Source organism: Oryza sativa, chromosome 3, assembly GCF_034140825.1.
Source record: "Oryza sativa Japonica Group chromosome 3, ASM3414082v1".
Classification (NCBI taxonomy): domain Eukaryota; kingdom Viridiplantae; phylum Streptophyta; class Magnoliopsida; order Poales; family Poaceae; genus Oryza; species Oryza sativa.
The window spans coordinates 13,029,777-13,044,253 of record NC_089037.1 but is presented as its reverse complement, the minus strand read 5'-3'; the positions used below and the strand labels follow the sequence as shown (position 1 = coordinate 13,044,253).

Sequence of the window (14,477 nt, the reverse complement as noted above, 5' to 3'; positions counted from 1 at the left end):
GTTTTACTCCGTAATGATTCTTTGCAATTGCATAGAAACAACAAATTAAAGACAGGAAAGCGTGAAGAGACCCCTCTTGGACCTAGCTCGTGATCCTTTTTCCGATCTACCCTAACCCAGAGATAAAATAGTCGCTAGTGTACAAAGCATAGCATTACCAAGATTTTCGTTATGGCAGCTCCAGACTCCATGGCAGGTAAAAAAACAGCTTTGACAGTGCATGCTCAGTAGAAGCTCAGAAGACGTTGCAAGGACCAGTGTTGCAAGCAAGTTCCATTGGAATTTGGACCAAGTAACAAACCCACCAATGCGACAGCTCAACATGTAAAGTAATGACGGCTTCAGATCAGCTTATCAATAAACACGGCGTTGTCCTAACACAGGCAGAGGGAATTAAGAAAGCTAGACCATAGCAATTACTCACCCAAGAAAATTAGTCCACTACAATTCAAATAAACCTAACTGATAATTTAATCACCTAAAGTCGTTACAGTGCTTTCCACCAAGGGTGTTCCTCGGGGCCAGGATTACAGGAGAATCGATGGAGTTCCTGAGTACACATCAGAGTACTTTTGGGCATGTCCAGTTAGTGAAGCATGATGAAAAATTTGTCGCGTATAATACAGGTAAACTCCAACTCACTGGAAGGGTCAAAATCAAAGGTGAGACCCTTCACTGGTAGGTCTGCACAAACCGGAGAAAGCAGCTTTCCGGATAAGAGGGTGAATATTCCCAACGAAAATCTCCTGATCCAACATGGCAATATGGGACCAGATCTGCAAAATATGTGTAATATCCAATTAGTAGAAGCTATGGAGGCCATGGAAAAGAAAACTACTTAAAACGTACTGCAGAAAAATCAGTCATTTACTAAGACCTTGAGTTCTTTTGTAATAATAAAACAATTTTAACATGCAGCCTGTGATATTTGGCTCTAGTACACCGTAGCCTGGATATTTCAAATGCTAACACATTAGGCTTCTCAACTTTCTCCTGACTGTAAGCTGTTTGGAACTTCTAGGCCATTTGTTTCTTTTCTTTCATGTTTGCCCTTGAAAAAAATAAATACTACTACACCTCTCACAAATAAATGACTATTCTTTTTTCCAGAACAGTGTAAATTAAGGGTAACAGAATCATTTGAGCTTTTTTCTTAACTACGGTGCACAAGTATAAAATGATTTACATTTGGAATCAAAGAGAGTATACAGAAATTGTCAGACAGATAGTTTAACTACACTGGAGAAATCCAGTTTGGCCTAATCATTTATAAAAAGGAATTTGATCTAACAGGTATCCATATTACAGCATGATAACTCTAACTCCCCACAGGTCCTCACCTCAGTAGCATATTGACGAGAAAACGACTTGAGATAGCCCAATGTGCAGAGACACCATTGCTCAAGCTCTCCAACATTGTGACTGATTTTCTTGTTTTGACCATTCAGCTGACTGCTAAAGCATGAAGACAAGTTAGCAGCCGAATAATGACAGCCAAGCCCCTAATGCAGGCACGAACATATTTATACTGAACAGTAAATATGGGTTCCTGGCACTTCAAGACATAGGTGAATACTGCAATTAAATCATGGTCAGCTGATATTAATCCATCCAAGAACCTGTTTGTCTTGACTGGTATCTAGCAATCTCTACTGAATTTTTTTTCTACATTTTAAGAGTAAATTACTCTTATAGATATATGCAGGACTAATACAAAATCCTAGTCTACTAGAGTTCATGCAAGCTTTCCACAAAAAGCTCGTTTCAGAATGAACCGCCCATGAAAAATAGTTGTCCATCCTGTAAAAGTAGTTATCCTAGTAATAGCATTGCAAACAAAATAATAAACTGACCTATCGTTATCTCCTCCATTTTCATTGTCTATTTCCATGGTTGTTGCTTCAGGGTCACGGGCTGAAGAATTTACATTCGGGTCTCCAGCACGTAAATTAGGAACATCTCCATCAGCAGAAATAGGTGGCAAACGTTCAGTTAGCACTTCAACAAAGCTCTTGAATAGTAACCTAAGCAATTCCTGCAAAACCACATGAAGAAAGGATGCTCAACTCTATTATTATGGGGCAAAGTACCAAGCAACAGTACAAAATTAAGGTGATAATAAAAGCAACGGAGCACCTTGCTTTCTTCAAGCCCTCGAGCAAGGAGGGCCTCCTTTGCTTCTAAAGATTCTTCAGTGGTTACTTCTCCTTCTTTCGCTTTGTCAGCACGCGCTTGAAGTCGTCTTAGCCTTCCTGGATTTTCAGATGGCACAGGTTGGCCATCTACAATCTCAATAATAGATTTAGCCTCCTCCAACTCTCTGGCGGCCTTTTCACTGGCCTCTTTAGCAGCTTGAAGACCTTTCCTGAGTGTCTGAATTTCTTTCCGGAGGTCAAAAATCCGATTGTATGTTTTACTAACAGCATTTCTAAGAATCTGCATAAGGGAATGTAGATCAGAAAGATTTAATTAAAATATTGAGCTATATTATAATACAGAAAATTAATGAAGGATTGTCTTGGCAGTTCTAGATGGCTTGAGTATTTCACCATTCAATAAAAGTAACTAAACATGCATGCACAAAGCACTGAAAGCAGAAAGCTCCTACAGTGCGCCATCACTCACAAGCAGTATAGGTTTGTTTTAAATGCAGAATAGGTTTGGTTATTCGATGAGGATAAAGGATGTACCTCCCATGGACGATCTGAAACATGAAATTGATCAACATTAGCAGGAGAAAAAACCCATTTGACTATAGCCAGATTGGAAAGTAGGCGATAACCCATCATCCTATCAATAGCTATGGCAATCATCTGGGTACTGTTCTTCCAATAAGCACTGACTTCATCCATCAACAATAACTGCATTTCTTCATTCGGGCACAGCTTTGATATTATTTGACCATATCTCTCCAAAACAGTGATAAGATGGGTGAAACTTTTTGAGCCAATGTCCAGAAGTGTCTGGCTAACTACATCAAGTGCAAATTTGGCACCATTTACAGGAATTATTTTTTCGTCTACCCATGAAATAATATCACCTTGTGTCTTCCTTCCTCTAACCATGGCAACAAGTTCCTTGGAGAGTCTGTGGCCATCAGTGCTTTCTTTGCCTTCATCACTATGATATCTGAAGTTAGGCCCAGCTTTTGGGGGTAACAGTTCTTCCAATTCAACAGCATCCTCTATGCTCTGGGAAAGAAATAAGAGACAAGATCCAATTCAAATGACTGTTGGTCCATCAGTAGAAACAGTGAGAAGGAATATGCTTCCTTGCATATCACTAACCTGCTTAATTTTGTCAAAGTAGGACAAGCGAATTTCCCTTTCTAATACTTCTTGGACAAAAACACGCTGTGGAGCCCATTTTGGAAGGTCCTTGACGTAAGCCCACTCCTGCCAAGGCCAAATGAACTGAAAATTTGACCTGCCAAAGCAGAACAATATCGATCACAATTTGGCAGCAATAAGACTTGAAGTTTGTCTTGAGGGTGATATGAGAAAGAAGGCGACGATTTTTTTAAAGGTTTTGGAATATCTCATGTAATGGTCCACAAGAAATTCCCAAGAAAAAGACGTATAGATAGTAAACAACAGAAAAAATATGTATAGCAGGTCAGACAGTAAACAGTAGAACAATCAACTTACAAGTGATGTGAAAACCATAGGATAAGTCGGGTGCGGCACTCCATATCCATGTTGCTAATTCTGTCAAAAAGAGCATGTACTGCTCCTACCACAACTGAAGGAAATGCACCTGGCAATGCCTGGAATTTAGACAATTAACTCAGTGTATCATCCCAAAGAATACTAAAAGTGCCAGAAGCTGAATTATTCTTTGGGCGTTGTACTTATGCATTAAAAGCATAATTGAATACCCAAAGAATGCTTTTAATTGAATACCCAGAAGTTAAAAAAAAAACGGCAGCATGCGTTCCCCGTATCCAGAAGTTCATGAAAGATCAATATAGGTCGAATTAGCTTTGCAACAGTACAGAGAACTGATTGTTTTTTTCTGATAACCTCAGCTCACCAAAACAATCTTACATTAGGCCAATATGCTACATTTTTGTATCAACAGCTGTTCTTGAATATAGTTCAGAGATGTACAACACAATGCTACTAACATTTTTTCACAGAAGCTGGTTGTTTACCAAAATGAAACAATAGGTGGTGTTTGATTCATTGCCAAACTGTCAACTCAAGTTAGGGAAGTTTGACTTTTTGAGGCAAGCGTTTGGTTGCAAGCCAAAGTTATGGTGTGCCACACTTCACTATTCTTATGCCCCACAAGTCAGACTCACTTGCAAGCCAAAATTTGCCACAAGTGTAGCTAGCTTTTTTGGCACCACAAAAACTGTGGCAAGCCACACTTGTGGCATAGAAGTTTGGCAAGTTGAGTAAACCATCAAAACAGCCATGATCTAGACAACATATTGCTAAGGGGGGCATATTAGTCTCAACAATATATTGGTATCACACAGTAACGCAGTCACAACAAACAGTGTTAGCTCACAAGATCAAAAGCATGAAAATAGTACCTTGCAAAGGTCGATAATAACCAAGGTATAGTAAATTGGCCTGAAAGGGGGATTCGGCAATAACAGTAGCTGCAAAATATCAATATAATACATGATTAAACACACAAAAACATATGCTTTTCTTGACTAGTTAATGTGCAACATGCATAAATACCGTTAGCAGGTAGTATCCTAGCTATGCGCATATACTGATTTGAGCCAGTTTGCATAGAGTGGAATATAACTTAGTCCAAGATTTTTTGGGTTTTTAAACCAAAACTATGTCACATTGAAGCTGGTTAGAATGCGTTGCATGAAGGGTTGTTTTTCATAGTGAAGTTCTCTATACAAACTACACTACTAAATCAACTAAAATCAAAAATCAAACACTGAAGATTAAAAAGTACCTGTGAAAATATGGTCTCAGCCATCAGGTATTCATAACGGAAAGGCACAGGTAAGCTGACCAGATAAAATGCACATTCTTTGCGACTGTCTTTCAAAGAAAAACATAACAAAGATAGAATCAGTAAACAAGTTGAAATTTCACTAATCAGTAGGCAAACATTAAATCGTGTCAAAACAATTTGCTGATATCTTTTGCTACCAATAAAGCTCTCGCAAGAATGCTCAATATATAAAGATATAGTACTACCTCCGTTCTTGAAACTTGAAAAGATGAAATCCTAGAATGCGTGCAATCAAACCTCAAAATCTTAAATCATTAATAGATGCTACTTCTTGTATTAGTAGATTATGACTTAAAATATGAAAAATTATTAGGATTTAAAATATGAAAAATTATATTAGTAGATTTGTCATGAAAAACTCTTTCATGTAGTTATATTGTTAATATTTTTTTATAAATATATAGTTTGAGAAAGTAATGATAGAACATTTGCATTAGAGACTACTTCCTCCGTCCCAAAAAAGTTGACGTTTTAAGGTTGACAGCCAAAATTAGTATCAGGGTAAAATGACCAAATTGTCCCTAGGATTTGATTCGACGCTGAGCCCCCATCACCATGCCGCCTGCATCCTCTTCGCCTTCCTCCAGTTGCCTGCGGTGAGTGAAGGTCCGTTTCCGCCACCCTACACATGCGTCCGGCCCTGGCCGCCACGCCATGACCGGCGACGACTCGGTGTGCCCGCCATGCCGTGACCTCCGCAGCCGCGACGACCGGCGACTCGGCGGGTGCGGGCCGCGCCGTGACCTCCGCAGCCGTGATACCCGTCGACTCAGCGCGCCTGCGGCTCCGTATACGACCAGCGACTCAGCGCGTGTTCGCTGCGCCGTGACCTCCACAGCCGCTACGCCGGCCAGCGAATCGATGCGTACCGGCTGCGCCGCGACCTCCGTAGCCGCGACTCGGAGCGTGCCCGCCTCACCGTCACCAACGCCGGTAGTGCAGAGGAGAGGAGAGGTGAGGAGGATGAGGAGCGACAGAGGAGGTGAGAGAACAGAAGAGATAAGGTTTCAGGACGCGAGACGGCGAGAGGATAAGGTTTCTGTGCTGTTACGCGAGGATTCCATCGACCGGAAGAAAAAAAAACAGAAACATGGGCCCCACTTTCTCTGATTAAATATCCAAAACGACTTGTTTTTTGGGACATCGGCTAGGCGGTAGAACGTCAAGTTTTTTGGGACGGAGGTAGTATGTCAATGTGTCCAAAATGACATCATTTTGAGAACGGAGGTAGTGTTATAATGCAAGTATGATCAGAACCAAAACAGTGCCAGCACCAAAAAGGAAAGAAGAAGAAGAAGAAACTCCAAATCTTAAAGCATAGGCTCTCCACAACTTATTTTGAGAAGAGTAAGTCTTGTTAGGTAAAACCAAGTTAAAACTCCTCACTGGCTACATCCGAGCAAAACATAGCAATAGACAATAAGACAAAAGTATGGGGGCTAAATATGACCAATTTTTGTTTGTAAGAGAAGCAAGACACAAGAGCAATAAGAATATGGTAGTGCATGTTTAGCATAAAGACTGACAAGCAAATCTTGTGACTTGATGGTCAACTATGCCTTCCATGAAATATTAGCAGGTATGTAGGTGATACCCTCCAGTCTCAACTACTGTGAAAAATATAAAGGTGTTGATAATCTTGGAAAAATTGAACTACTGACCATCCATTGAAGAAAAGTAGCACATCCAATATGCATTCTTCAACAACAAAACGATCTACAGGTTGCATGTTCTGCAGCCAAAACTAGATGGTTAGACATAAAGGACATGGAATACAGTTGTCATACATATTGATACAGTACATTAGTTGCAAAAAGTACATATGAGAAATGAATCAAACCAAGAAATGATGGAATTGTTACTGTTACTGAAGCTGATGTGCACAGTAGTTTCTGGTGTAACTGCATGCAATTAATATGACATGTTTGACATCACCTTGGTATTCAAGATTCAACTTTGACCGCTACTTGTTATATGAATGTGTTAGCAGCTGTTCGTTCAATCATTATATAATATAAAAATATTTTCCAGGACAAATCTAATCATACCATTTTCACATGACTAGTCATATACGACAAGAGATGTCTGCCTGTGTGACTATTTTTGTCTGACAAATGGAACAGCTACAAGGAATTAATTAATAATATTCGAATCATTAAAAGTAACAGATTATTTTAATTCCATTTCACACAAAGTCAGGTATTAAGGAACATATTGGTCCAATGTTCAGATATTATTTGCTTCTATCTAATAACAGTATCTGTGTAATTGCGTCTTTATGAAATAAAATTTAATTTTAGACTCTGGGTTGTACATACTGGGACAGCATGAAGCATATAGGAACACAGCTGGCAACAAATTGAGCAAACTCAGAGTGAAATATTGCAATGTATTATTTAAAGAAGAGTTATATAACAAAATGACTTTGTAGTGTATAACAAAGTGGTATAAACTTGAAAACGTGATAATCAAAAACATGAAAAGTTGCACTGATATCATGAACAGAAGAAAATTTGCACATTACCTCAGCTTTATTTGTTGGAAATATGTGAAGCCTACGAAGCCTTTGAGGATACTTCAGATCAGCTTCATGCTTTTCTTGACCTTTTACTATTTCAGAAGATGATTGCGAGATAGTAGGTGGGGGGCAACTAATTGGGGAGAAACGGTGAGAAACTCCAGCTACCAGCTGAGCTTCAAACGACAGGTGAGGTTTTGGAACTGCCAAGGAAGTAAAATAGAGTGCAGAAACCAATTAGACACAAGCATGTCTAAGATTTTGGAATACCACCAGCCCAATTTAATATAAGAAAAAGGTGTTCTGAATGTAACTATTGGATGCATATAGGGTTTTTGAAACATATTGTGATATAACTCTGTATAATTGTCACATATCATATGCAATTGCAACTGAAGGTCAACAACATTTGTTCATTAAGAAATCATATGGACTATCGCATACCACTCTTAACCTTCCACCCATTGCGAGAAAGAACTTGAATACGCTCCCATAAATCTTCGATGAAATCCTGCAAGGACTAACTTTAATAACATTGATCTAGATATCACTAGTGGAGTCTGAGTTGATAAGGAGAAACAGTGTATGTTCACCTTTTTGTTGGGAGAGTTGCCTTCATCTGTTTCAAAGACTGAGAAAGCAATATCATCAAAATGCCTTCTAATGCTTATATAAGACTGTATACCAACCAGAACTCTCTCAAATTCATCTGGAACTTGCTGCATGTTACATATCATTAGTGTATTATACCACTGGATTATCTGCAGAATTTTCTAGTATACAATTTCAAAATGGCTTCAAAAACGAAGGTAGCATGTCATGGATCCCAAGGTAAAAGAATAATTGAACAACGGGTGCTCCTAAAGTGGAAATGTATTGTATTTTCATATAGTTTCACATGTTTCAAAAAATTGTTGACGCTTCAGCTTTCCCTCTAGCTGCTCATATAGGAAATAAAACTAAGAAAAATGATAAAACAGAAATGTACATGAAATAGTATTCACATGCACAACTAATTTAGATACAGTGATACAGTCATGCTGAACTGCATATGTTCACATCAGCAGTAAAGAACAGCAGTTCAAGTTACCTCAAACAATTCTGAGCCACCCCATGGAAGGGAAGCCAAGATACAATAAACATAGAAATCAGCACGTGGTTGCCACGAAGGATTTCCGGTTTCCTCATCTAATATTGTTGCAGCAGATGATAATAGTGCCTCAAATGTTTCAATAATAGAATTTGGCAGGACAACTTTGCTGCACATCTACAAGGCAAACATTAAATAGTTATGAAAAGAATGGAGAAAAGAAAAAACAAAACTATGTTGCACCACAAACAGCTCAATCATATCCATATAGTGTGCAATTAAAGAAAATGTTTGTCACGACATATGAAGAATTGAAGAGTGTAGAAAGAAGTCACTCTGCTCTTTTGGAGAGGAGACCTAAAGCATTCACAGTTTATAACTTGTCAACTCAGTCCTAGGTGGCAATTTGGAGAATCAGAACTAAAAACATGGCTCAAGAAGGCTCTAGGTGCTAGAGGATCGGGCAGGGTCGGTGCCTGCACACCGCCTAGGTGGCACCTAGGTCCAACATAATTAGTCAATTAAAAGCAATTAGCAAGTATATGACAGAGAAGTTAGATAAATGAACACTAAAATAGTAGCACAAGAGTCGCCACGGATAGTTAGCTGCCTGATTGACCATCTAATGCCTAATCGGAATGGCTACCCAGCGCCTAGCACTAACTTTTAGAATGCAGACCAAAAGTAAAGATTATGCTAACCAAATGCAAATTTTATGAATCACTAGTTATAAATGCCTGTGAGTTTGCTATGTTGTGTCATGCAAATGCACTGTTGCATGATTCATAAGCGCTCAAGTTAGTAAGGTTGAAAGACAAGAACTAATAGCCTTGCATACTTGGGAATGTTGACAAACAGATTCAATTATTCGCAAAGATGTGTTGTTTGTATGAAACATAACACTATGATAGTACGTCAGTTAGACACATTTCAGGCATCACCAATTAAGATTAGGAAAGCAACAAGCACAATAATGTCAACAACAAAATCAAATCAAATCAACCAAATACAAAACTTACCAGGCCACAGAGAAATCGCAGCAATATCCTGATTCTGTCACGATTTTCATTATGCAAGGCATCCTGCAATTAAGACATCATTTATAACCTAAGATAATCTTTAAGAAGGAGAACCATAATGTGATTTCGACTTAGTATTCAGCACCGAAAGAAAAACATCTACATAGACCTAATACTGCTGGGGCATAAGAAAAACATCTACATGTACCTGTAAATTGGCATGTGTTGTATCGACAATACCCTTGGAAAAATCTTCATTTTCCAAGTTTATCAAACCTATCTGAAATTAGAAACAAAAAAAGAGCCATCTTACGGACTTAGTTTAATGCCTAGGTCAAATAATAAAAACTAAATTGCCATGTCTTGTTCTTACACCAATATTGTGTAAAAATAAACTTAAAACAAGATATAGGTAATGTTTGGAACGAAATTGACAATCCAAGTTCCATAGAGGATACATAGTGAACAGTCAAACACGCATAGGCGGCAGAATAATGAACAATAACAGCTTCAGGAAAAAAAACTATATTTAAAAGAACAGAGCATAGTCATATGCAACAGCTCAAGAAATAACAGGACCAAGCAAAACAAAATATGAAGCAAAGCGTATGTCAACTTCGGATTCCTCTCACACAATAGTTTCATCAATCATGTTAATCAGCACTCACAATTATGCAGTGTGTTTGTGGCTTGCAACCACCTTTAAGAGCTAATCTAACTTCTCAAGGCTTGTTCTCGAAAAATAAAAACTTCAAAGGCTTCATAAATTCAAAAGGCATATGAGTACTAGATTTTTTTTAGTACTACACTAATAGTGGTTGAATTTGTTGTGCATTCACCTTCTGGGGATAACAAAGGATTAAGAGGGCACAGTAGCATATCATTATATTGTGACAAAAAAAATAAAATGCTCACAAATAGCAATAACCAAGTTATAAGGCCATAAAATAGCATGTAGTTTTATAAGGTTCAAGTAGGTGCACACCAATACTCCAAAGAAAGGAATCTTGTGAGGCAATTGATCTGCACATTGGAGGAGAAACTGCTCAAAAAAAAAGTATGTTCAGTTAGTATCATATCAATTCATTCACAAGATGCAGAATATAAGATATACTATCTCTCCATTGATATCTTTATTTTCTGCCTTCACTGCAGAAAAGTTGACAAGATAAATAGACATCTTGGCTTTAGAATTCTTTACAAATACTACCTCCATTCCAAATATAAGTATTTGTAGGTTGTTTAGTAGAGATTAAGGAATAAGGTTTGAAAATAAATGAGGGGTGGTTGGGAATGGGAGGGTGGTTGCGGATAAAGATGGGGAACTTTTGAATGAGAGGTTGATGGGACAAGTAGTACTACAGGAATGCTTATATTGTGTACAAAATTCGAATCCTAGAAATGCTTATATTTGAGAAAGTAGGGAATACTAAGATTGGCTTAGCCAATGGACTATAGTTTTTTTTTTCTAGAAGGGGAAACTGACTGCAGTTGGAAATATGCCAATTTTAGGCATCGATATTTCTTCATAGGACTAAGACAATATATAGCTTGCTATAAAAACAAAAGACCGAATTAATTGTGAATTTAGACAATACTATGTGAAAAGGCACATGATAGAATATTGGGTGCTGACCTCAAACATTGCATCTTTGGAGTGTTCGTATTCTCGACAAAGCACACCATAACAAGTTTCCTACAAAGAAAACGCTTGGTCAAAACAAGTGTAGAAGGATCATAAAATAAAAATATTAATTTATACTACTTAAAAGAGTTGATGGTGGTGATGCTGTGCTCTGAGCTAATCTTCAGAGGATTCATGAATGTAAGCAAGGTCAAATTAGTTGACTAGAATATTTGTCCATTGGTTGCACTGGTTCTCAAATAAACATGCCATCAACACATATAGCATATAAAAGAGTAAAAAGTTCAGAATTGCATCAACACATTACAGCACCACCTTCCATGCTACCATGCATAGCGCCACAATTTCACTAAAAAAAGAGCCTTTTCAACTAGAAGCTGGAACATAGTGTAATAACAACACTTAAAGCACATCAAGATTGCTGTGCATTTACAGACTACAGTCTTCCAAATGTGCATTGCCTTGTGACTACATCTGTGAAGTACTTTAGCAGGGTTCAATTTTGATCTCTCTACCTTGAACTGTTTTCATCATTAAAACACACACACACACACACATTTTCCAATATTCAAATGGTAGAAATTATGCAGAACAAATTATCAAAACACGTCGTTCTGTCCTTCCTGTTGTTACTACTCTCCTCATCTCCATCATCCGGACAAGACCGTCACGGCTCCGCTCCACACACCCAAACCCCAAGCGCCCAGCAATTGTTAACAGGTGGCTAGGGTTTTGAGCTCCCCAGCTCCACCACTACCGCCTCACTCCCCCTACCGCAGGCAACCAGGAACGACGCCCACTCAAGCACGAACCAACGCAAGCACGCCCCCCAAATCCGGACGCCGAAAACCTAGGGTTCGGGCGCGGGAGGCCCCCCCGGGGGGGAGAGAACAAAACGAGCGGGGAGGGGAGGGAAACGGGGGGGGGGGGCGCTCACGATGTGCTCCTTGTGGTCGGCGGAGCCCCCGTACTCCGGGCACCTGTCGCCGATCCGCAGCAGCAGCGTCCTCCAGCCCGCGCTCATGGCGGCGGCGGCGGCGCGGCGCGGCGAGGAGGGAGAGTAGAGAGAGAGAGAGAGTGGTGGTCGGGATACTCGTCGGGTTCGAGGGTTTTGGTTCGGGAGCGGGCGCGGCGGGGGTTTTGATATCGGGTTCGTCACGTGACGCGGTGCGACGCGAACGCGAACTCGACCGGCTTGGGTTGGGACGTTGGGTCGAGTCGAGTTGGGAGATGCGTGTGGGCGGCCGGTCGCCGAGGGGGTTTGTGTTAAGTTTGCGTATTAAAGTGTCGTTGATGAAGCACGGTAATTTGTGTGACTAGTCCAACTCAAAACAAAATAATTGTGTATGTGACATATATATAGCACTAGCGTAGGTTTCCGTGATACACATAAAGGATGATCACAAATCAAATACACTCTGCTAAGCTGATTAACTTTTGTAAAAAGATGTCATCGATTAAATACGCGGACTCAAACGTAATAGATATGTGTGAATTATATGGTACTTAAATTTGTTATAGATATGTCACTAAACATTGAGTTAGGCAAGGCATAGAAAATGAATGGAGGTTGTGATACTCTTGGACCTCCATCGTATTATACCTAAAGATTGGACACCGCCTTGTATAAGAGTCGCGGGATACAAAGCTACATGGTAAGCTACTTAGCTTTTAGAAGTATAAATTATATGAAATTGGGTATTTATGGACGGTATGTGCCCATTTATTAATTGCTAAATTTTACTCACTTTTGATAGCCATTTGAGATAGATCCAACCGTCAAGCTGATAACTTTGATCTCTATATAAACTCCCTCCTAGAGCTAATTTCATTTTAGGACACCAGTATTCTCCCTTGGGAGCAAAGGAGGCGCACCCACCAGGGCCTCTCATCGTAATATAGACCCGTTCACCACAACACCTCCTAACATCTCCGTAACATCTGCAACCAATCATGGACTCGAAGACCAGTCACCACTCTACGCGACAATGAAGCCCATAGCAACCAACATCTTCCTCCAAACCCTAGTGATCGAAAGTTTCATTGCCTTTTTCATGTTGCAGATGTTCAAATCTTTCAACGACGGCCAAACATCGCTAATGGATTTTGTTTTTATTTGAAATCTGTTGTTGGAATAGAAGCTTTTGTTGAGGCGGTTGCAATCGGTAAAGGGAAGGATGATTTGACTGGTTTTGTTTTGGACACATCCAAACCAAACCAAGTCCTTTCTATTCAGCCTGGCATACCTGCAGGCAAAGATTGTTCCTCTCTTGCTTCAAGAGATATAATCGAATTCTTAACGGGTGATTTCAAAAGAAGCAAGACAAGATCAAATAATCTTTTTGGGGAAGCTGTCTGGCCTCGTTTGCTTGCAAGAGGGTGGCACTCAGAGAAGCCAAATGATGTCAGCACCACTAAGAATTGCCTTGTCTATTCATTGCGCCTGGTATTCAAAGGTTTTCAAGAAGTGAACTTACAAAAGGCACTCATTATTTTGATTTTGCCAGTGATGACCTCAAGAAAGTAGTAGCAGATCTTGTTTGTCTTAAGCTAGAGGTTGATGAAATGGGCAATGGTGTTAATGCTAAGAAAAAAGGCTTTGATACAGACATAAAACTGAACCAAGATGTTCCTTTGGATGGATACCACGAGCTTCCAAAGTTCACAGTAATTGATACTAACATGGTCCAAGGGAAAGAAGCCTTGCAAGTGAGGAAGCTAACGAGTCTTTTAATACTTCCATTTGCAAATGTTTTACCCTTATGTTTTCCATTTTTTACGGTTACCATTCCCTAAGGTCCAATAGGTGAAAAAAAGGGGGAGCAATAGCTACTCAATGAAGACTTACCGGCGCTTTTCAATCTTAACATGTGCGTAAGGGACAGAGTTGGGTTGAGGTTTTGAGGTGGGAGGCCTCGTGTAGAGGGTGGTGGATGCTCACGTGCATGGAGGCTATGATGTTCTTGCACCTCCACCACATCGTTGACCCATCATGGACTCAAAGACCAGTCATCACCCCGTACAAAAGTAGGGCTTGCAAAGCTATGGGATAGATTGCTTGGATTTTGGAAATAAAATGAATGTTGTTGGACATTTTTGGATGGCATATGTTTATTTATTTGATACTAAATTTAATATCTTTCAATAGTCATTTGATATAGATCCAACCGTCAAGCCGATCCCCTTCATCTCTGTATAAACTCACTTCTAGACCTA

The 14,477-nt window shown here is 39.5% G+C and overlaps 1 protein-coding gene across 2 annotated transcripts; it reads right to left on the bottom strand.

Moving 5' to 3' along the window:
- Positions 1–260: 260 nt before the first annotated feature.
- On the bottom strand, positions 261–12,374 carry LOC4332822 (nuclear cap-binding protein subunit 1-like). 2 transcript variants are annotated; one of them, NM_001402154.1, is made up of 19 exons: positions 12,199–12,374; positions 11,253–11,312; positions 10,602–10,658; positions 9,825–9,896; positions 9,617–9,679; positions 8,598–8,774; positions 8,101–8,226; positions 7,952–8,018; positions 7,514–7,710; positions 6,651–6,721; positions 4,927–5,011; positions 4,541–4,609; positions 3,648–3,766; positions 3,288–3,426; positions 2,691–3,191; positions 2,137–2,436; positions 1,854–2,035; positions 1,341–1,452; positions 261–776 (listed from the first exon to the last, which is right to left on the bottom strand). In NM_001402154.1, the coding sequence occupies exons 1-19, from the start codon at positions 12,283–12,285 to the stop codon at positions 657–659; spliced, it is 2,604 nt and encodes an 867-aa protein (NP_001389083.1). In that variant the 5' UTR covers positions 12,286–12,374; the 3' UTR covers positions 261–656. The 2 variants fall into 2 exon arrangements, with proteins under 2 accessions (NP_001389083.1, NP_001404603.1); NM_001417674.1 differs by having other exon boundaries at positions 12,199–12,360.
- Positions 12,375–14,477: the final 2,103 nt, after the last annotated feature.